The sequence below is a fragment of the Coccinella septempunctata genome, chromosome 9 (genome assembly GCF_907165205.1).
Source record: "Coccinella septempunctata chromosome 9, icCocSept1.1, whole genome shotgun sequence".
Lineage (NCBI taxonomy): Eukaryota > Metazoa > Arthropoda > Insecta > Coleoptera > Coccinellidae > Coccinella > Coccinella septempunctata.
The window spans coordinates 20,516,782-20,538,915 of record NC_058197.1 but is presented as its reverse complement, the minus strand read 5'-3'; the positions used below and the strand labels follow the sequence as shown (position 1 = coordinate 20,538,915).

Genomic DNA, 22,134 nt, shown 5'->3' with positions numbered 1-22,134 from the left:
TTTTAGGTCTACTTCTGTGGCGTGTTTTTATCATTTCTGTGGTCTGAAATTGTCAAAATGAAGAAGATAGTCGATATCGGTGGTCATGTCAAAAATTTCTATGGATCAATGTAGAGTTCTGTCAGTTTTCAGGTTATGCGATTGTCCCTCCTTTCTGAGTACACGTGTGTGTACACTTTGTACGAAACTTAAAGTAAATATTACAAAATGGGTAAAATAACGAAATCAAAGGATGCTTTTCTTTCCTTGAATGTTAATGATGACAAGAAAAAACGATCAGTCATAAAAAATAACAAGGTAAGCTATTTTAAGGCCATTTCCATAGTGTTCAACTGTTCATAAAATTCATAAATTTTAGGAAGGAACTAGAATTTCACGACGGAGAAGAAATGTAGAAGCTCTTGCTTCAACTAGAGGTTTAATTTATGTCGGTCACATTCCCCATGGATTTTATGAAGAAGAGATGAAGGAATACTTTTCCCAGTTTGGCCGTGTCACTAATGTTAAAGTTTGCCGATCAAAAATATCAGGAAAGAGTAAAGGTTATGGTTTCATTGAGTTCTCCACCCCAGAAGTGGCCAATATTGCAGCAGAAACAATGAACAATTATTTGATGTTCAAGAAGCGTGTAGTGGGTAGGTTGATTTAACATGATTGTTTATGTTCTCTTTTCATTGAATCATGTGAATTATTTCAGCTCTATTTATACCTTACGAAAAGAGACCACCATTCCTTTTCAATTCATTTGTTCCAAAAAAATTGTTACCTGGTAAATTCAGACGGGAGAGGCATGTGTTGTCCAAGAACAAGAGGCTTGATGATAGCGCCATTTTGAGGAAGAAAACACTCGTAATCTCCAGATTGAAAAGTAAATTGGAGAAATTGAAGAAGAGGGGAATAGAGTGTGAAATTCAACCTTTAGATTAGTCAAACGTTAATATTGAATGTACATATGTAAAGGAAGGAATAAAAATTGGCAATTTTTTCTAATACTTGTTTTCTGTCATCCCATCATAAAAATAACGAATTTTTTATTCGTCAGTCTACTCTATGGTCTAACCTTAATTTTTAGGAATGCTTTGTTTATGTTTATAATAGTAAACAAAGTACAAATAATTACAATTTAAGGTGAAATGGAAATTTCCAGAAGTAAACTCGACTCAAATTTTTTGAAGATTCTCTCCATAAGAGATTATCATGGTAATGATATCGAGCAGAAGGCTTTGGAACTATATCAACATCTATCCAAAGTTTCAAAAAGTGACGAAAAATATGTATATATTTATCTAAGGATAACATGTCCTTATAACAATTCGAATCGGGATAATACCGGTGTGAAATTGCCCAGAAATTTCAAAATTATTCTGCTGTCATCTTTGAGGCATTTAAAATTTAAAGACAAAAATTTTCCAATTAAATCTTTGGTTCATGTGATCGTAAAGGATCTACTGAGCACCATCGATTATCTGGATTTCAGATCTCTCTATCTTCTCAAAGTATTAGACCAGTTTGTTCTGAAAAAATTGGATTGGACTGGCGAGATCCATACTTTATTATTGAACGCTTTGTATGAAGTATGCTATGCATCACCATTGGCCACTCTGAAAAATTCAGCAGTTTCTGTTATCCATAAAATGGAATTGAAGACGGGGAATGGGCTGAAAATTTTCAATCCATTGAGAAACATGGGAATTCTAACGAATTATGATGAAACTAAAATCCAGTTGGAACAAATAAAAACACATAGTATTCATTCGAATCTCCAAGAGTACATGGAGTTTATACACAAATATTTTCATTTCAATGTGTATAATAAATCTGCCGGTATTCTTTATAGGGCTGTTATATCTAGATACAATATGAATGACTTTAAAACTTACATTTGGCCCTTTTGGTCTGAATCTTTCCAGAAGCATGGCGATTCAAGGTAAATTGAATTTTGAAGTCAAATGGGATAATGATAGTTATAATTTCAGGGAATTTCACCAGAGTTTCTTGAAATATTGGATACCTTTTTCGGTACAAGAGTATAAAGCAGATCTCTACCTATATTTAAGGGATCAAAATATTCCTCAGGAATTATTGGTGGAAATATTATTTGAACTGAGGCGAAAGAGACATGTTTCAATCAAAGATTTATCTGAGGGTGCATATTATGAAGATTTCATTGGATTCATGGAGAATTATGAGACAAACGATAGGGCCTTTGAAATTCTATGCACTTTCCCGTCGCTGAATGAGGAGGTTACCCCCCAGTTTTTGGATATATTTAAGGATTACATCTTGGGAAGTAAAGTTCAGAATTGCGTTGTGGAAAAAAATATTTTCCAGTTCATAGCCCATATCTTCATTTCTGAACATATAAACATTCAAAAAAGTTCGCAAAATATGAATTATAACGATTTCATAGGAGAATTAAGGGATTTCATCATCAATAGTTTTTCCTGTCGGGAGAAAAACCTTGATTTTTCCCTGAAACTATGTAAAATTTTCACTTGTATGAAGTTGCCGTGTCAAGATTTAAAAATGAAGTATGAAGTACCGAAGAAATATCATTATGGGTCTGGAGAAAACAGATATCTTTTACAACTACAAGAAAATGGTATCCTTGATCTCTTCACGGAAAAAAATAGATTTATAACTGATGAACTGGTGAAGATATTCAATGAAGGGGCCACGTCTGACGAAACGACCATGTGGCTATTGAAAAACGCTTTCGACAACTTTGAAATCGTAGATTTGAATCCAACAATGACTGAACAAGGTTTAGACCACGTTTCGTTGCATAACCTGGAGAAATACATCAACTGCCAAAAGTTGAGCCTGCATAAAACAGCTAAAGAGAGAGATAAGACGCAGCTTCTCCTATCGTTCAATATGATCGAACACCAGATTATTATAACCTTATTGAATGTAAAAATTTGCAATGATACAACCACCGAGATATTCGACATTCTCAAAATATTGAGCGTACTCATTGTCGCTAACCAGATGGGAATAACCGATGAGTGTCAATCGTCCACGGTGACGAGCATGCTGGATTTCATGGTTGGTACGGTGGAAGGAAACAGACATGAGGGTTTAACCCCCAAAACCAAGAAGGTTCTGGAGCATCTTTTCTGTGTAAGTTTGAAGGACTTGCGTCGAAGAAATACCAATTTCTTCATATAATTTAATCTTGCAGAAAATATTAGACGTCTTGCATCTCTCCCCGTCAACCCTCAAAACTCACAGCGAGACGATTCTGAAGAAACTGGTGATTTTGATAGAAAGGAGCAATATGAGGAAATTGGTCACTGAAGTCTTAAATTTGGTCCCAGTCATCTCGGAAATGATGGCAACCTTCAACAGTAAATCCCAAAAAGCCTTGTATAAATTCTACAAAGAACTGTTGAACGCCATTGTTTCTCCAGCGAATTTGAACCATTTACAGAAGAGTAGAATGAGGAAACACCCGAGGCTTAGGTCTCTCCTCCACGCAGTTTGCAAGGGATCGGGAGCGAAGCAAAGAGTGAGTAGATCGGAATCTACCAAGGGAAATGTCGAATTCGCTTTCGTTTTTAGGAATTCGTCGTGGAGGCTGTGATGAAAATGACGTGGAAATTGAGGCAGCATAACCTGGATCCTACAGTCCACACCGTCCTTTTGGAGTGTTTGGAAATGATGATGGTCGAACCAAATTTTCATAATTATACAGCAGGTTATTTGGAGGAGGCTATAAAGTTGAGTTTGGGCTCTTTTCTCTCTGACAGTTGGTGTGTAAAGTGAGTAAAAATCATAGACGAAACTTGACATTTCTTGAGTAGTTTTCTTCATTTCAAAAGTGCTCCACCTGTTGCCAACTTTTGTAACTAGAGTTAGTTTGTCTATGGTTGGTAGAGTAGATTCCTTTAAACTCAATGGTCATAGAGTTCAATGACAGAGTTGCTGGAGTGTTCTGTAATTGTTACAGAGTTACTCTGTAATTGCTATAATCTATGGTTGCTACCACATCCGTACCATAGACTTATAAATTATTATTGTATTATAAGTCTATGATCCTATAAATTTTTTCCAGTTCAAATAAGCAAAAAACACATTTTTTTCAGGAACGCAGTGATACAGCTCACCCATGCTGTGATAACTAGAATCTTTGGTGTCCAACAGACCGATAATATTCGTCTGAGATCCTTCCAAGAGTTCTGCATACTCTTCCCTACGCTTTCCGATCTATTTTACGATGTCCTATCTTCGCCATCTTTGGACGATCGGGCCATAATAGTCTTACAGTATTTGTCGGCCTCCGAAGTGGTCGTTTACGATCATTCCAACCAGGAAGTTAGGAAAAAAATCGACAAGTTCTTGATTTTACTGGAACAGTTATTGGTATCCAAAGAAAACTACATAGTAAAATTCGTGCCTCTTTCTATCGTGAATTTATGCGTGGATACCCAATATCCTCACTATATGAACAAAGTGTTCGATTTCCTCGCTGCCAATTTGCACGAAAAACCCAGCAATGTGATAGTGAACCATCTCGTTTTATTCAAGGAGTTCGTCAGGAGAATAAACGATAATTATTTCTTCCTGAAACCGATGAAGATCGACGCCGACGCTTCGATCGTGAACGTCGTCGACAAGATGAACGACCTTTTGGAACACCAAGATCTCCAGTACTTAGATCTGCAAAATATCAGGACTTTCGTGCTGGACCAACATTCGACAAACTGTCGCGATGTTGTGAGTTCGGATGCGACGTTGAAACGTTGGAAATTTCACAACTTGATTCGTAATTTTCCGTACGGTTTGATCTCGAAGAATTTCTGTAAACTCTTCGATATTTTATGTGAGAATGAGGGGTTGAATTTCCTTTTGGAATTTTACCTGGATCGGTGCGTCGCTCATGCGGTCGAATCCAGGGATTTCGACCTGATTCAGAAAGTTTCCGTTAGGGTTACAAGTGAGATGTTGAGCCCGAGGATCGGGAAGGATAGAAGGCTGTATAGGGTTCTCTTAGAGTCGGTTTTGAGGCTCAAGGAATACGTTGATGAAATAAAATTAGATGTCGGTATTCCGGATGATATGGAAGAAATGAATTTCTATAAAGCTGCTGTGATCCAGATGATTTTATCGAGGAAAAACTGCGATAATAAAGCTTCCTTGTGTAAAAAATCGTTTGTTAAACTTACACAATTCGGTGAAATAGATAATTTCGAGTTGAAATTTCTTCCGATAATATCGATTTTTGTATATAAGAATATAGAATTTTTAGATAAGTATTTGTTCTTAAAATTCTTATTGTATATAGTGTTGACCGACTGCGATGAGCCGGATTTTTACGAATTTTTGACGAAGTTGTGTAAAAAATCGGTTAACGAGGATAATTGTGTCTATAATTTGCTAACGTACCAGTTTCTATTCGATTTTTTTCAAGACAATAACGTCGTCCACAAATTTTGGAAGGACGCCCTGAGATTGATGGAAAAATTCGAAGCTAAAGCGAAGTTCCCCACTTTTTATACGGACACATATCACAGTTTGCAAATACACAAGGATGTTGTAAATAAAATGATGTCGAAATTCTGAAAGAAATTTTTTTTTACCACGTCCCCTTTGCCATTAGGTTTTGTCACAAAACGCTTCAATTTTTTATGTATTTTGAACAATACGATTGCGCATAGAGGTGTTATGAAAGTTTGACACTATCATAGAACACATAGTAGTTGTGGCCACAGATTAGAGGTTGAGGCGTTCTGTGACGGGATACAGCAATGAATGAATGAATGAATGCACAGAACACGCAGAAACGACTGAATAATGTCAAAATTTTCCTTGAAAATGCAATGTGAATTTTATTCGATATCACTTGGATTTGAGAGCCGACGACCTTCGAAGGATTGTAAAATGCTCAAAGAAACCGAAAGGCACAAATATAATTTTAAAAAAATACGTTTCCATTGTAGCGTTCAGTCGAATATTCATAAGTTTGGCAAACGTTTCTGACATAGAATTGTCAAAATAAACAGGAAGTTATAGACAAACAGGAAGTCCAGGAAAGGATTATGACTGTGATTGTAGTTTTTGGTTAGGTTACTAATTCTTGACGTAAACGTTTTTTTTAAATCTATTTCACAGTTTCAATAAATAAGAGATATGAATCTTGATATAAAAAATACTGAAAGGACGATCACTTGGATCCATACCCGAAATTGTCCTGGTGGGCGTAAAGCCACTGTTCCAGCGACTTGTAATTCTTCTGCATCCAGACAACCTTCGTTCTCACTATTTCTATGGCCCTGTCCAGGGCCGGACCTGCGTGTCCTATCCTATCGCCCAGTTCTTCTTTAAACTTCTGCAGCTGAAGATGGAAGGTTGGTTATTATCAGATTTGTAGGTTAAAACTGATATTTACCTCTGCTAGTTGAAATTCCGTGTTCATATGCTTCGGAATGCTCAGTATCAACTTGTTCAAGATGTCGAAGCCTTCGCCCAAGCTACAAAGCGACAAAAACGGTCAGTTCACGCCATTTTTCGGCAAGGGTTTTGAACTTACTGCTCTCTGAGGTCGTCCCAGTTCCTCCTGAGGAAGTTGAAGGCCAACTGGCTGCCGGCCTTGTTGTTGGCGATCGATTCGAAAATCCTGTCTGCGTCCTGGATCCTCATGCTGTACGTTTCATCGTCCAGCACGATGTTGAGGTACCTTCAAATACAACAAACTTAACCTTACATGAACTGTTTGGTGAACCCGGTGGTGGAGGCCACATAGTGGGAGGTGGAGGCGGCGAAAATTCATTTTCTTGCTCCAGAAACTCGTGTCGGATCGCAAGAAATATATTAAGATTAAAAAAAAAAATTAATGTTGAAAAAGTGTTAAGATTAGGTAAAACACATTAAAACAAACGTAAAATCAGATGAAAAATAGCATCAGAAATGTTGTAATGATGGATGATTGATTCTACAACTAATTTTCGACTTACGAGGTCTGCCCTTCCAAAATCGCTTTGAGCATTCTGAAATCCAGAACAAATTAGGTACAAACTTAACTTCCCGCTGAGCTTGAAAAAAAAAATTAAACCTCCTCTCCCAAAATGTCGAATTTTTATTGAACGGTGTTAATGCTACGTGGTCATGCGAATACAAATCGACGTGTATACTGGTGTTAACATGCTCTGATTATGTTCAAGTCCTGTGTTACATGCTCCAGAACCCTGTTAATCTATCAACGTGCTGTTAACTACAAGAAAATGAAAATTACACCAATAAGGAGGAGGCGGGTATGGGTTAAGAAGCCTTGGTTATCCTAAAGGTCCCATTCTACCTTACCTCGAGAGCAGCCATTCTTGTTTGGTGCAACCCAGGGCGTCCAAGAGAACGTTCTTCTCGGTGGGGGAGTTGGTCCTTCTGTACTCGTGGTACGCAAAGTCCCATTCGGCCTTCCCTCCTTGCCTAATGGCTGTGCAGTAGACGATATGACGTACGTTCGGTTGGATGCTGAAATCGGTAAACACGATTAAGAAAAAATCTCGCGGCTTGGCTGAAACGCACTCACACGATGGAACCCTGCATCCATTTCCTGTACAGGCTGTGCGCCAGGATGGCACACCTGGATTCGACGCTTCTGCACGACCATTCCAGCACAGTCTTCATGATCCTGAGGGACAAGTAGTCGTCCAGCGTGTTGGAGAAGTCCACCGTGTGGTAGGTGTCCTTGAAGATCGTCTTGTGGTAATTCTGAAACGTCAAAGTTCGGAAAATCGATTCCGACCAACAGTTTTGCAAGTTCGGGAAGTTATTTGCCGAAAATACATAAGAAAGATGGCGCAGATCGACCTTGAAAAAAATCCGAAAAAGATAGGGTCAGTTAAAAATTCGTCAAGACCAAACGGTTGCACCTAGGTCCATGAAATTTTCAGAGGATATTCTTGGGTAGTTTACCTAAACAGAAAAAAATCGGGAGATCTCTGCGAAGGCTAGTTGGATGTTGGTGACAGCCGATGTTCCCCCTCGCTTCTCCCAATCGATGCCTACTTTCTTATGCATTACATATCGTATCTTCAGATTATTTCCCAAAACCGACAAACTCACCTCAAAGAGGCCGAAGGCAGGCGTGTTTATCAGCATATCGCTGAGAAATTCGAGTTTGTTGAAGGCCACTAGGGTGGGTACGAACATGATCATCTTGTCGTTGACCGCCATGTTGGCGATGAGTCTCAGCGGTATGTCGTAGTCTAGCAAGTTGGCCTTGGCCAGTTCCATGGAGTCCCCGATGAGTTGAGCCCTGGTCAAAGGAGGCACGTTCATGATGTCCTTGATCAACGCGCGCCAGATCTGTTCGTCGTAATTCACCATGTAATAACCTACCGACAGATTTACAATCAATTCGAACTTCTACACCCTTAAAAACACCATCCAAACCTGTCTGATTGACGTTGACGATGTACCAATTCGCGAAGTTAACCGGTAAGGTTATGGACTCCCCTTGCAACCAAGCCTTGGGACTGGAATCTCGGAAATCCGGATCCAGATCTGTGGCGATGGAGATCGGCACCCACCACAGAGTATCGTCGGAGCTGCCCTCTAACGAGAATCGTTTCTGAGGAAGAAAACTGTAGTCGCGGAGGAACCGAACGTCGCCTGTCAATCCAACTCACCTGTCTGATGGTGATGGCCTTCGTCTCCATGTTGGTGGTGATCGTGAGCACCGGAAAACCCGGTTTGCTGATCCAGTTCTCCATGATGTCGCCCACGTTGGTAAAGTTCACGAAAGGGTTGACGTTCTCGGCGGCCGCGTCGTCGAAACATTTGAGGAGGTCCTTGTGGTCGGCGTTCTTGAACTTGTACCGATCCAGGTAGTATTTGACGCCCTTGAGGAAGGTCGGTTCGGTCAGGAAGTTGTTCAACATTCTGACCAAGCAGGCGCCTTTGGAATAAGACCCTGCGCCGAAGATCTGACGTATCTGCTTGTTGTTCTTGATCTGTTTGGAGACTGCTTCGGACGATAGGTAGGCGTCGTTTTCCAACGCCTTGGTCAGCTCGTTTGGGAATATTTCTTGGGTGTAGGTCCATTTGGGATGAGCCTGAAACGATTTGGAAGGGGTCAAATGGGTTTTTCTACCTAAAAAACAGGTATACCCACTTTGGCAACTGCCAGGTATGAGAGATAGGTGGAGAACCCTTCCTTCAACCACAGATCATCCCACCATTTGGGCGTCACAAGGTTACCAAACCATTGATGGGCCAGTTCGTGGGCTAAAACGTGGGCGATGTTCTTCTGGTCTTCAATGCTCGTGTTGTTCCTGTCAAACAGCAACATGCTCTCCCTGAAACACGAGAAATTCGAATAGGAACGACGCTTCTTCATGTCTAAACCCTCACCTGAAGGTTATGAGTCCCCAGTTTTCCATGGCGCCAAAACCGAACTCTGGAATAGCCACCAGATCCAATTTCTTCACTGGAAAACTCACGTTGAGGTAAGATTGAAGATAGTTGATCATCACTGGCAGTAAATCTGCCGCGTACTGGGTTTGCGAGAGGAAAGATTGGGTGGCCCATAGCTCTGTGGAGGGTCTTGAGGCTGTTGCCGACTTGAAATCGCTTATCACGAAGGCTACCAAGTAGGTAGGGATGGGGGGAGTGTCTTCGTAATGGTCCCATACCCAGTCCTTCCTGTCCTCGCTGTAAAAATAGATGTTAAGACATAAGGGAGTTGGGTGAAGGGTAAACTTACAAAGGTTGTGGGTCTCCCTTTTTCGGCATGTTGGAAACTGTGGATAAGGATGTCGGTCTTGCGATGCTGATGCTGAAGATCGACTTGAAAGAAGGTTCGTCGAAGCATGGGAAACCTCTTCTGGCGTCTATGGGTGAAAACTGGGTGCTCACCAAACTCCTAACAGAAGAAACATCGATTAAAGGGTACACCAACAGGATTTAAACTACTCACTTGGTCTTCTTGTTTCTACCATCGAAATACCGGCTGTTGTAGATACCCAATAGGTGTGAATTAAAGTCCGTGTCATACTTTAAGACCAACACGTAAGTCTCTCCCTTCTTCAAGGGTTCTTTGGTGGTTATCCTAAACCTTTCGGATGGTATTTGCTCTTGGTCTTCTAACTCCACAGTCTGGTTACTGTTGGCCAGTCTTAACTCCGTGTAGTTACTGTCTATCCTCAAGTCTTTAACGTTGAAGATCACCTCGTATTTATCTTCATTCGCTCTCAGCCTTATCTCCACAGTCCCATCGATCGTTTGTCGTTGGAAATCCGGTACTAAATTTAACCTAAAACAGAGTTAGGAGTACACGTTCAGATGTTAAAGATGGTTTATACCCACTTATAATATAGAGGCTCTAATTCCACGGGCAGTCTTGGGTCAATCTCTTCTGCTACAGCTGAGGGTTTGTCGCTGAACAACGACTGGGAGTCGGACTGCTCCTGGCCACACTTAGGTACTAATAGGAACACGATTAAAGCAGATAATAAGGCCAGAAGAATGGCGGCTAAGGTCAGAAGGGCGCATATGGACCTGGGTATGACCACCTTGTTGTTGGAGGAATTGACCGTGTACTTTCTGCCGTTGAAGTTGTTGTCCAGTTCCACTGACGTGGGGACACCTGGGGAAAATTGGAAACTTTAGATGTCTGTTGTGAAAGGTAGGAAAATTACCACGTGGGGCGCCAAATTATGCGCAGAGCTACTCTCTCTCCGGGTAGTTCTTGGTTTTCTACATTAATCAGTAAATCTGGCAACAGCTATCTTTCTTTTCGATGCTTTCGATGGTGAATCATCATGAATATAAATAACATTTCATTTTGTTCCATTCGAATAACGGCAATAAAGGTAATTAGAGGAGTTCAGGAATGATATAATATGATAAAATCTAAAAGAAAAGACTTTCTGGAGAAAAAGAATCTATTTCTGTGATTATGAGCCATCGATAAAACTAGCACCAAAGATGATATCTATGATAAAGTTGAAGGAACTTTCTATGGAGGGTAGAACTTCCATCCATAGAACTTTCACTGAACTTCTGTAAGCCATGTAATGGGCTTGCGTCAGAATCGTTGGCGGATATTTTCTTGTGTGTTTATGATCTTTTTTACTGCCAATTAAGCGGAAATGATGCACGAGTAATCCGGAAAGTGCATCCGCACGTCATCTTCTGTTTTCTCGTCGATATTATTAGTTGTTTACGCCATATCACTTAGCGGACGTCAACGGTGTCGATGGCGGAAGTTGTATTGATGAAATATCGATAGGCCGATTGATATAAGTGTCGATATCACTTTACGGACGTTTTATTTCGGGCTGAGCCACCTCTACCACCCCTGTAACCTGAATCTTCGCCTATTCTTGTCACGATAAAACGACACAGCCATTTCCGAGAAATATTTCAAATTTATGCAACACACCTTACTCGGTCACAGATCAAGGTATGTTTTGGGATGGGTCGAAAGCGAGCCGGAGGACCAGAAAAAAAAACGTTGCACAACGACAACCGCAGTCGTTCGTATTTGGGCGTTGGAAATGTTGGAATCTCCCAACTGGACACTGCATCATCGTCCATAAATTACGGAAATAGGTCGCACATGGCGGTGTATCGAGTTGCACAAACGGGTCGTCGAAGAACACAGTTATTGGCGTTAATACACAATCATTGTTCTGCGTTCCATTCTTCGCATAGTGCATATTATTAGTGCCCAAAGGTTTATTGCTCGTAAAACTAACACTTTGCAGCTGGAGAAGATTGATTATGGCTCCCATTGTTTTGATGTTGAAGGACGAATCATCGATGAAGATAGAATCTTCTTGATCCTGATATTTCTCTGACCTCGGGCCAGTAGTCGGTGGTCGTCAGACGTCAAGTTAAATCGGCTCTATGGTAGAACAGATTTTTTCCTGATCGGACCATACTGTATAACACGACTTATACAGTGTGAATTATGGATTCATTCGGCATTCTCTTACTTATAAGCTTATGTAGATCAGGCTATTGTATTCGGAGCGAAACCGTAACTAATCTAATGATGGTATGTAATTTTTATCGGAATGGTGGACCTTATATGGACTGCTGTATCAAAGTACAATGTTTTGATTAAGGTAGTTGAAACGTTCCTTGGAACACCTGTGAATTTAGGACAAGCCGAAACGTCTTCGATGCATGTTCATTCAGGAATGATGTAGGATCAGTTTAAACGTCCATTTTACGAGCAAAATTTTATCTACTGGAAAATAATCAACCCACGGTCATAAAGAAAGTATAAAACAACGTAATTTATAGCCGTTTTATTTTTATTCCTCGTCGAAAGTTAAAATATCATTCGATAACCTAATAGTTGTCCGGTGCGAAGGACCAACCTTCAATATCTCCCGATTAAGTGATTTATCTATTTTATATCTGAGGTCGGCTTGAACTTGACCAAAAATAACGTCGAAAAGAAACATCTCCGATATTTTATGAATGAAAATTGGTTGCTCAATGAGTTTACGCAATCGAAAACGACCTATTTGGTCATGTCCACTTGGAAAATCTGCATTTCAACTTTTCCTCTCCGAATCTACGGGTTGGCGAAAGTGGGCAGTTCACGTGGGCGTTCCACAAGGTTCTGTTTGCGCGCCACTCGAATTCTTTCGAAGCATAGATTACCTGTGCGCGACACAGATTACAGAATCTGTGATCTACCGGTTGAAGTCCCGAAAATCGATCGTTAATAGCTAGGGCGTGAGCCAAAATAGCTGGATATCATGATCTCGATACAATTTTGATTTATCGACCGCTGGAATCGAACAAGAAATATTTTTTTACATGGAGCGTGTTGCAATGTACCATTAAACGGTCCATTAATTTGGGACCAGACAATTTATTAGTTGTAGAGGGGCTCAGAGAATTTATTACTTATGGAGGCGTGATGATTAGGGTATAGTATACGGAGCGAGCCAGAAAAAGAATTGTTTTTGCGAGCCTTTCGGTTTTTTCTTACTTTAAAGCTACGATCGATACTTGGAAACATTTATCGATGTCGTTTTCTGGAAAACAACTGTACGCACAATCTTAGTAGTACATAGCCGTGCCACAAATGTGTCAACGGCAATTATGGAATCGTTAATTGAGAATAGGAAGAATTATTACCAGCTGGACGCTTGGGAATGCTAAAGACATTCTCTAGATTGGAACTTTGTTCGCAATGGTTCTCTGTCGGTAAAATACGAATTATTTTCGAGAAATTGAGATTGTTTTGGGCTTGAACCCAGTCCAGATAGTTAGGAATTCGAAGTATTTACTATGGAATGTTTCCAACCAATTTATCGGACAATTTGACGACATCAAAAGCTGAAACATCTAATTAGTTTCTCTTTCGTCAAGGCGAAACCGATGAAATTAACGTACACACATCGATGCGTTGACAAAATCTGCTCCAATTAAATATAACGATTCCTGCGTCGAATATACTGGGCGACATCAAAAAAATAACAACCAATTGATCGATATTATTATTCAGGAAAGAGCTAGGGATCTGGAATTTTCAGGGTAGGTTTAATAACGTGATAATATGAAATTATCTTTCGATCTTTGAGGAAATACTGATCCGAAGACCTGTGCCAAATTTCGTGAAGATCGCATTACCAGGAAATAATAAAATACGATAAAACTATTTGCCGGATGTCGCTCAAATTCTGCCCAATCCTTCAAAGAACTATTCTAGATCATACTACCGATTTTCGATACGATTGGAGTCCTATTTTTGGAAATATCGCGAAAATATTTCGATCCAAGCAGCTCCGGTCGTGTTCGGTACCTGGATGGTCGACCACTGCGTTTTTCACCTAAACAAACGCTCGAAAGCTCGGGAATTCGCCACAGCGCTCAGATTTTCCACAATCGATCGAAATTTTGGCCCTGGATGCGTTTAAAAAAAATCGTTCATCTCTTACCATATCTAATCTGCCTAAGTTCGAACCTGGACAAGACGCGCACAACCAACAACAACCTACAGACGTCCAAGAGGAGACAAACGTGCGTATCCACGATTCTAGACCACCGGATTCTAGCCATCGCGATAAGACATCCTAGAAGCCCAAAAAACTAGTAAAAACAAACTAATCGACGTATCCTTCATCCTGCTCTTTGTTACCACAATATTTTCCGCGTTTTTCTCGAGATTACCGAACAAAAGGAGCCAATTAACCAGATTCTCGCACTTCCTGACGGATACCTACGTAATCTCCGCGGGTCCGCGAACGGAGCCCTGGGTGACACCCTAGACGACGTCCCCGTCCATCTGGGCGACTCGCGCGTGTCTTCGTGGTTCATCCTAGGGAACGGGTAGGGAAACTGACGAAAAAATTCCCGCTGCTTTGGGAAGGAAAAAAGTTTCGTAGATAGCGCGATAACTGGCGGTATTTTTATACGTTTTTATTTTCGGAATGCGGGTTGGAAAAGTAGTTTTCGAAACCGGGAAAATGGGGTAAGGTAAGGTCGGGTTTAACCCCGTCCGAGGATCGCTAAGGCCGTGAACTTGAGCGTGAAAACAATGCGAGAAGGCTTGGCTAGGTTTCGAGATGCTGAGTAAGACGACAGATGATCCTGGCGTCTCTAAAAAAAGGCGAACGATCTTGATCATATAGCAACACCTATCTATCGACGGTTTGGACGATTTCCAAGAGATTCTCGTAAGAAAATTAGCGTTAAACTTTGGATCTTTTCGCGCTGATAGTTTGTCCCAATATTTCATCGAAAAATCGAGATAATATCCAGAAATTTCGCTTTAAATGTACGAATGAGATTGTTCTTGGGAAATTCTCGCTTTTCCACTTTCACCCCTACCTTGATTGACGGCCATGGTCCGGTCACCTTCAAAAACGTCGCGACGAAACGTGGTGCATCATCAGGGATGGTCGCTCGCGAGGTAAAGTGAAAACGCGGAAAAGCTAGGCGCGACTGGAGCGTCCAATACGTGCCGATTCTGTGTGTAGACTGAGCTTTCCGGGCTTCTGGCTGCTATCGGGAAAGAACGGAGTGTAAACAGAAACGGGAATGCAGGAAATGTGAGGGTGAAGATTTTGGTTTACCGACAGAGATCACTTATGTATGACCTCTGTTATGTTTCAGTGAAGTTGAATAGTGTTAGGGGAGGTATTAATTGTTGATTTCGTGAAAAAATGTGAACCCCAACGAAAATTTTAAGTCTGACGTCACAAATACGAATTATATCGGAGATTCACACTTTTTCTACTCAACAAAGCTTCGAAAAATTCGGAATTTCATTTATTCCCAAGCTTAATCGTTTCGTTTGGAATTCAAACAGAAACATTTCGCTTTTTTTCCTCTCTTTAGATAGAAAAAACATCGCAATTTGTTTAGTAGTACCGATGGTTGTTAGATAATCGAAGGAAAAAAAATGTTTTTCCCAAATAGTGGTAAATTATCGCTTCTCACATGCCTAGTATCGTGGCTATCTGATAGTTTTCGATAATTCTTACAACTCCGTCTCGTTTTGTCTGAACCTGATAACCCTGAAGTTTGGAGGAAGTTGAGGTATGTTCATCGTGGCGTAAAAAAAAAGATTTTTCGGTTTATTGTTTTCGAAGATGAGGAAAAAAACAAATTGAAACGTACAGATGCAACAAGACTGATGAAAACGTCTTTGTAACATTGTTTAGGAGCTTTTTGTTCATTAAAATTATGATTTAGTCTCTGAAAGACGAAACTACTACAGTTTTCAGTGATTGTATCAAATTTTTATATCATTTCATATGCGCAAAAGCATAATGATAACTAACTCTGACTCCTTAGGTTGTTATTTTGCTATAAAACCAGAAATGTGATGAACTAAATACGAAAAAATATACCAAATAATGTCGAAATTCGCCAAGAAAACACGAAACATCACTTGGATTCGATAGCCGGCACAATTTTGGAGTTTTCAAAACCGAAAGGCCCAAATAGGATTGAGAAAACTCGGTTTTTCTAGTATTTTCAAGGTTTACTAGAGATACTGAACTCTTCCATAGATGGTAGTGCCGAAGAAATTGAGAAATAATTAATCTTCAATCAACTTTGCCTATTTAATTTTACTTTATCCAGCTTTACTTTACTTTATTTCTTTCTCTCTAGTCTGATCACTCTGAGCTATTCCATTCACTCCACTCTACTCGGCCCATTTCTACGCCAGTCCACTTTAGTGTACTCCACTCGAATCTGCTCTACTCTAATCTACACTGGTCTACTCTACTCCTCTCTAAACTAATCCACCCGTTCTTTACTCTACACCACTCTAATCTAATCCAATCCATTCTACACTACTCAAACCTACTCTGCTCTACTCCACTGCACTCCACTCTCATCTACTCCACTCAAATCTACTCTTACTCAGCTCTACTCCGCTCTATTCGAATCTACACTACTCCACTTCACTCCACTCTGATCTACGCCAGTCCACTTTAGGGTACTCCACTCGAATCTGCTCTACTCTAATCTACAATGGTCTACTCTACTCCTCTCTAAACTAATCCACCCGTTCTTTACTCTACACCACTCTAATCTAATCCAATCCATTCTACACTACTCAAACCTACTCTGCTCTACTCCACTGCACTCCACTCTCATCTACTCCACTCAAATCTACTCTAACTCAGCTCTACTCCGCTCTATTCGAATCTACACTACTCCACTTCACTCCACTCTGATCTACCCTACTCTGTTGCAGTCTACTCCGCTCTAGTTCACTCCACACTCATCTACTCCACTCCATTCTACTCTTTCTAGTCTACTTCAATCTATTCTGCTCTACTCCACTCCATTCTAATCTATCCTAGTCTACTTTAATCTACTCTGCTCTACTCCAGTCAACTCCAAATCAATCTTATCTACTCTACTCAACTCTAACTTATTCCCATCTCTATACTATACAATACACTACTCTGCTCTACTCTAAATCTACTTCACTCGTTTCTATTTTGCCTTACATTCCTTGCAAATAACTCAAGAAACTCAATAAAAAAGAATTATTAAAAAATTACAGACACCCTTAGTTATTAATATAAATTCAAGAAGAATAAGAAGATGATTCCCTTCTTGACTTTTTAAATGCAAATTCTCCAGCTTCCTAGTTAAAAATTCATCAACAAGATGAAAGCTTCCTGGGGATCCAGAAATAAGCTGGCGCCAATATTAATATCGATCAATTAACACTCTCCAATTCGCATTAATTACATAATATTTATTCAGCATTCTCACGTCCAATCAAAACCTCATACGAGGGACAATAACTCATCAACCAATAATAAACACTACCCGGATTATTTTTAAACGTGATCTCGATGACGCTAGGCTCATACGCACTCACTCACCGTACTCCCTGTATATGGGCATCGCTCTTTTTTTTCTCGAGTTTTTCACGATTTTCGCACTGCCATTTTCCAAGCGCGACTGGTGGTTCCGCATACAGGAGGACACCCCGTGTATGTTGTACGTTCGTACGGTTTATTTATAAGTCGGTATAGTCATTTGTTTATGTTCTAACCACTAGGAGGAGGAAGTGCAGGTCCGGTTGCATGCGGCTTTGGCCCCCCTAAAACCGAACAAAATTTCCCGATAGATCCAAGTGACGCTAATTATAAATCATCGAGAAAGACATCCCGGTTTCCCGGTCTTCTTATAAAAAGTCTGACATCTTGATCGGTCTCTATTCACACGCACAAAAGCCACAAATAAAAAAAAATCAACGCAATTAACCTCGCATAAAGATATAGTGCCCTTAGGTCAGATATGGGGTGTTATCCGAACTATTACCGGGTTTATCGACCCTCCGAGGCGCATTAAGAAAATTGGAAACCGCTAAAAATCATCCACCCCAAAATCTAACGGATTATATCATCCGTCGGATATTCTTAGAAAGTTACAACATCGTTTGTTTGGCCGATTAACGACCGTACGAAAAATCACAATTAGAATAAACAGACCAAGTTATTCGCGCGAAACATTTGTTAATCGAGGTCGTATAAACAAATAAAGTGCGCGATTTTGAATTGGCAAATCTTGAACGAAACATCTGCTGAGTGATGTGGGTAATATGCAGGAAGAGATCTGCAAACTGTCGGAATTGCACGCCAAAGATAACTAGTTCGATGAGGATCGGATATAGGTCTGGTCGTTGAGGTGGCCGGACCAAATTCCTTCGAATAAATCCCTAAGGATCAAATGTCTGAAAGAGTAGGTTTTGGCGCAACAATTCTTTCTTAAATTGAACTTATGGAATACCCGCATCCGACAAAAACTAATAACGATACAGAGCGTTGAAACAATGAGATATTTTAATCGAATCGTTTGAATTTACGAACCAATAAACAACTTAATCGGTCGATTAAGATTATTGGTCTGTGAGAGAAGTCAAGCAGTCCCTTGCAACAATTATTTATTAAATACGAAAACATCAACTGATTTATCGTTAATATTTTTCTCGTAACTCGATAATAATTGCTTATTTTTGCTGGGGGAAGAACGATAACGCTTGGGGATCATATCTTAGAAAATAGAATTGTTTAGAATAAGATTTAAGATATAATATACTCACTAGAGTAAACCAGCTTGCCAGTCATATCACTAAAATAGTTATCGCCTAGATTTGAATCGTAAAAAACTCTATTTTTCGGTAAGACGCCCACTGTTCACGTACCACATGGTTTAAAATCGAAAAAGTCGAGATTTTCTTGAGGTTGTATCGTACCGAGAAGGTACACCTACTTTTGAACGGTGCGAGCTCTGTGTACTGTACAGAGTCTGAATCTTGCGTTCAAGTACTACAAACGTGTTCTAAAATCGTAAATCTCTTGCTCGATTGCTATCCTCTATTGTTGGGGGACTCGGCTTTTTTACGTTTTTTCAACGCCTCACCTCATTCCGATTCAACGAAAGGAGATAAGGGTTTTCAACATCGAATGGGATTGAAGGAAACTCCAAAATAACACAATTTTTTGCATGTTTCTGTTTAGAAATATGAACAATCTATCGAACAAATTTTTTCTGTTGTATCTACTGTTAATTTTATCAGACGAAATCTTTCAGAGAATGTTCATTGCTTTTTTTTCATCGATAATAATATTTCGTTATAAAAAAATTCGAAACTAACTAAATCTGGAAAGAAACTGCAAGGACAACTTGAATTTCCATGGAAACTTCGGGAATTTCCGAAAGTTTGCCACATTCACATTCACTGCTGATTTAAGAAATCAGATAGGAAAACTTTGTGAATGATTAATCTTTTTTTTGACTCATGAAACTGGAAGTTATTGAGGGAGATCGAAAATTCTCATATTTTCAGTTGGAATTTGAAACCTCTTCTAAATTCAGCCTACTCAGAATCATATTACTGAAATATCTATGAAAAATTGATCATTTTCCAGTAATAGTTCACATTCACATCAATTCTCACACTTTTATTTGATTTTCATGATTGAAATATTACTAATTGTCGTCTCAATTTTCCACGAAGCTTTCTTGAAAACGTCATATAGATTAGTCACATTCCTAATGCAGTTTCGACTCAGACTTTTCTACCATAAAAGTTCATACTTTCTGTCAGGCTTAATTTACGACCCTTTGTGGTGGAATAAGACGATGATAAACGACCGCGATGATTGCAAAATCGTCCCACGACTAAAAATATACAGTGTGAATCACTGATTAATGGGTTGGGAGGTATAAACTCATGTACATCTAGACGTACGTTCAAGAAATACGAGTGAAGTTGCAGACAAAGAAACGTGAAGCTTCCCCAACAAAAATCAGGTTCTTGAAGCTTTCCCTCAAATGGAATTTTGATAATCTCTGAATTTTCTCAGATTTATACCAAAAAAATCATAAGACTACGAAAATCATGGGAAAATCAACAATTTCCATCTTCCCCATTGCAATTCGGTTATTGAAAAACGAGAGAAAGACCGAGAGATTCCAGATACTCACTAGAATAATCCATCTTCTTCGGGGCCATCTAAAAAACCGAAAAAAAAAATCAGATATCTTCACATGGCACTAGGATCGTCACCACAGCACAAATAAGCCCGGATTACCCGGCTCCAACTATCGTTACCAATTAAAATCCCCAAAACAAACAGTTCCTCAGCACCGTCCGATATACAGGGCGTCTCGCGTAAACTGCAGATCGATCTGGCGAGTTCTGACGCTTCTCGAAGCTCGCACACACACACACCTATTTCGAGGTCTCTTCAGCTAGCCCACCCACCTATATGCGACAATAAGTCTCGGCTAAGAACTGGGACAGTTCTAGATGATCTATCATTTCGATGTTTATACTAAACGGACGCTAATCCATATATCGAATTACTCGAAATTATGCCCGGCGTATATACAGCTGGTCAGGAAACAGAAGAACTACTTGAAAAAATGAGATTATAGAAAGCATGTCGAGAATCAGATGTTTCGTATTATCTGACTGTCCATTATTGTCCACTAAGACGAACCTTTCGCAGAGCAAAGACGAATGAATTAGACGTAGAGATAGTCCATAAAATGGTGAAAATTTCAATGAATAGTTGCCGAATTTATGTCAAAGGACGAAGCAGATCGACGAGTAACCTAAGACCACGCAAAAAGCTTGCTTATAAACGATCGTACTGTATATAGGATGGCGTACGTGTCCCCATAGAATTCACGATCACGCCATGAAAAAAAGGATTGGTACGTGATCGCAATGAAAATTTTAAGACCGTGTATTTTCTCAAACATGTCATCGGTCGAGTTGTCAAGAGACTGCATGACAAATCAATAGACAGAGATGATGTCATCTGGTGTCTAGGGTCGGACAACCTGTACGTAACTGGAACGGTGCAGAGACGAAATTTATTCGAGGGGGTGTAAGTCTGGCTTGCAAGGTGGGATCGGCACAGAAAATTTGATCTAAATTTGAGCGAACGTATTGGAGAACGTGTTGGCCGGTAGTTTTTCCGTAAAATCTTGTTCATGTGGGCTGTAAAGTTTAAGAGAATTAAGACAAGACGTCCCCCAAACTGAGTAGTTTGAAATTGAAACCTTGGGGATATGAGATATTGGTTTCGGTTTCGAATTTCCATTGATATATAGTTGAAGCGTTGTATAATGAATGGGTTGACTAAACTCCGCTACTAGAATTGTGTAAGTTTGATCCGCCCATGGTTATTAACATTCGTATACGGTGGATGGCTGAGATAAGATCAAGATTATGTTAAGTAGAGGCGACTACTACAAGCTGCTCTGAAGCGTGACTAAATTTCGAACAAACGCTGCAATTTGTTTGATGACTTATTCGATTGGTTCACTAAGATATGGATCAGATTTTAGGCAAGGAAGGAGCTTCTGCTACGGCTACTTAAGGTTCTCATTCATGAAAGAAGTTTTCAAATGAATCTGATGGTGTTAAATTTGGAGATTTAGATTTTTCATCATAATTATTCCGATTTTATGAAATACTGATGGCATGTTCTCATACCAAACTTTGATATTTTCCCATAAGACACGCCCAATGAAGGGATTGCTGATAGCTGAAGTTAAATTACACTTTCCATAAATCATATTGAGGGTGGTAATTTCCCTTCCTAACCACACTAGGTCGAGCAGGAAGAACCCTTTGACGGGGAGCGCCCAAGTGAGAAAATCGCATTTATTTTTAACCTCTTCGGTTCGAGAATCAGGTCATGATATTTCATGAATCTGCAGAAATGTACACCAGAATGTTATGGCTAATTGGGATGCATTCATAAAAAGGTTATGAAGGGACGTCAAAGCATAACTCCGTTTGTTTTTGAGTGGACTTAAAAGGTATGTAGGTAGCTAGGTCAACCCTCTTGAATACATGACTTAACTTCTTCGTATTTTTTTCCGGGTGCTCTCAAAATTTCATATCTCATTCCGCGATATTTCCAAGGTGACTGTGATAGACACACGTCCTTCACTTATGAAGATTTTCACTTCCTCGGGTACCGTTTATTAATGGTCCTAATCTATATTCAAAATAAATTTACACATAGTCGTTACCTGAATAAGAAAAGCATATTTGCAATATTAAATATAGACTCATTGTGAGTGAGTCAACACAGGCTTAAAACGAGGATGACATAACTGATAAGTAGGCTTAGGTATTGGATGTCGTTTTACGACTTTTTGATG

General features: G+C 39.8%; 3 protein-coding genes across 10 annotated transcripts; 2 read left to right on the top strand and 1 right to left on the bottom strand.

The window, feature by feature from the left end:
• The first annotated feature begins 131 nt into the window (after positions 1-131).
• Positions 132-990, top strand: LOC123319735 (MKI67 FHA domain-interacting nucleolar phosphoprotein-like). Its single transcript, XM_044906639.1, has 3 exons — positions 132-297; positions 359-635; positions 698-990. Exons 1-3 carry the CDS (start codon positions 208-210, stop codon positions 925-927), a joined length of 597 nt encoding a protein of 198 aa, XP_044762574.1. The 5' UTR covers positions 132-207; the 3' UTR covers positions 928-990.
• Positions 991-1,088: 98 nt separating this feature from the next.
• LOC123320576 lies at positions 1,089-5,567 on the top strand. 2 transcript variants are annotated; one of them, XM_044907934.1, is made up of 6 exons: positions 1,104-1,200; positions 1,478-1,927; positions 1,977-3,123; positions 3,185-3,511; positions 3,565-3,764; positions 4,089-5,567. In XM_044907934.1, the coding sequence occupies exons 2-6, from the start codon at positions 1,635-1,637 to the stop codon at positions 5,563-5,565; spliced, it is 3,444 nt and encodes a 1,147-aa protein (XP_044763869.1). In that variant the 5' UTR covers positions 1,104-1,200; positions 1,478-1,634; the 3' UTR covers positions 5,566-5,567. The 2 variants fall into 2 exon arrangements, with proteins under 2 accessions (XP_044763868.1, XP_044763869.1); XM_044907933.1 differs by having other exon boundaries at positions 1,089-1,927.
• A 520-nt stretch (positions 5,568-6,087) lies between these two features.
• LOC123320112 (aminopeptidase N-like) lies at positions 6,088-20,221 on the bottom strand. 7 transcript variants are annotated; one of them, XM_044907300.1, is made up of 15 exons: positions 19,936-20,221; positions 10,309-10,588; positions 9,920-10,255; positions 9,707-9,865; positions 9,355-9,654; positions 9,116-9,299; positions 8,631-9,056; positions 8,395-8,572; positions 8,065-8,336; positions 7,529-7,710; positions 7,303-7,470; positions 6,957-6,989; positions 6,533-6,679; positions 6,392-6,473; positions 6,088-6,337 (listed from the first exon to the last, which is right to left on the bottom strand). In XM_044907300.1, exons 1-15 carry the CDS (start codon positions 19,961-19,963, stop codon positions 6,167-6,169), a joined length of 2,946 nt encoding a protein of 981 aa, XP_044763235.1. In that variant the 5' UTR covers positions 19,964-20,221; the 3' UTR covers positions 6,088-6,166. The 7 variants fall into 7 exon arrangements, with proteins under 7 accessions (XP_044763235.1, XP_044763236.1, XP_044763232.1 ...); XM_044907301.1 differs by lacking the exon at positions 19,936-20,221 and adding an exon at positions 18,548-18,783; XM_044907297.1 differs by lacking the exon at positions 19,936-20,221 and adding an exon at positions 17,325-17,467.
• Positions 20,222-22,134: the final 1,913 nt, after the last annotated feature.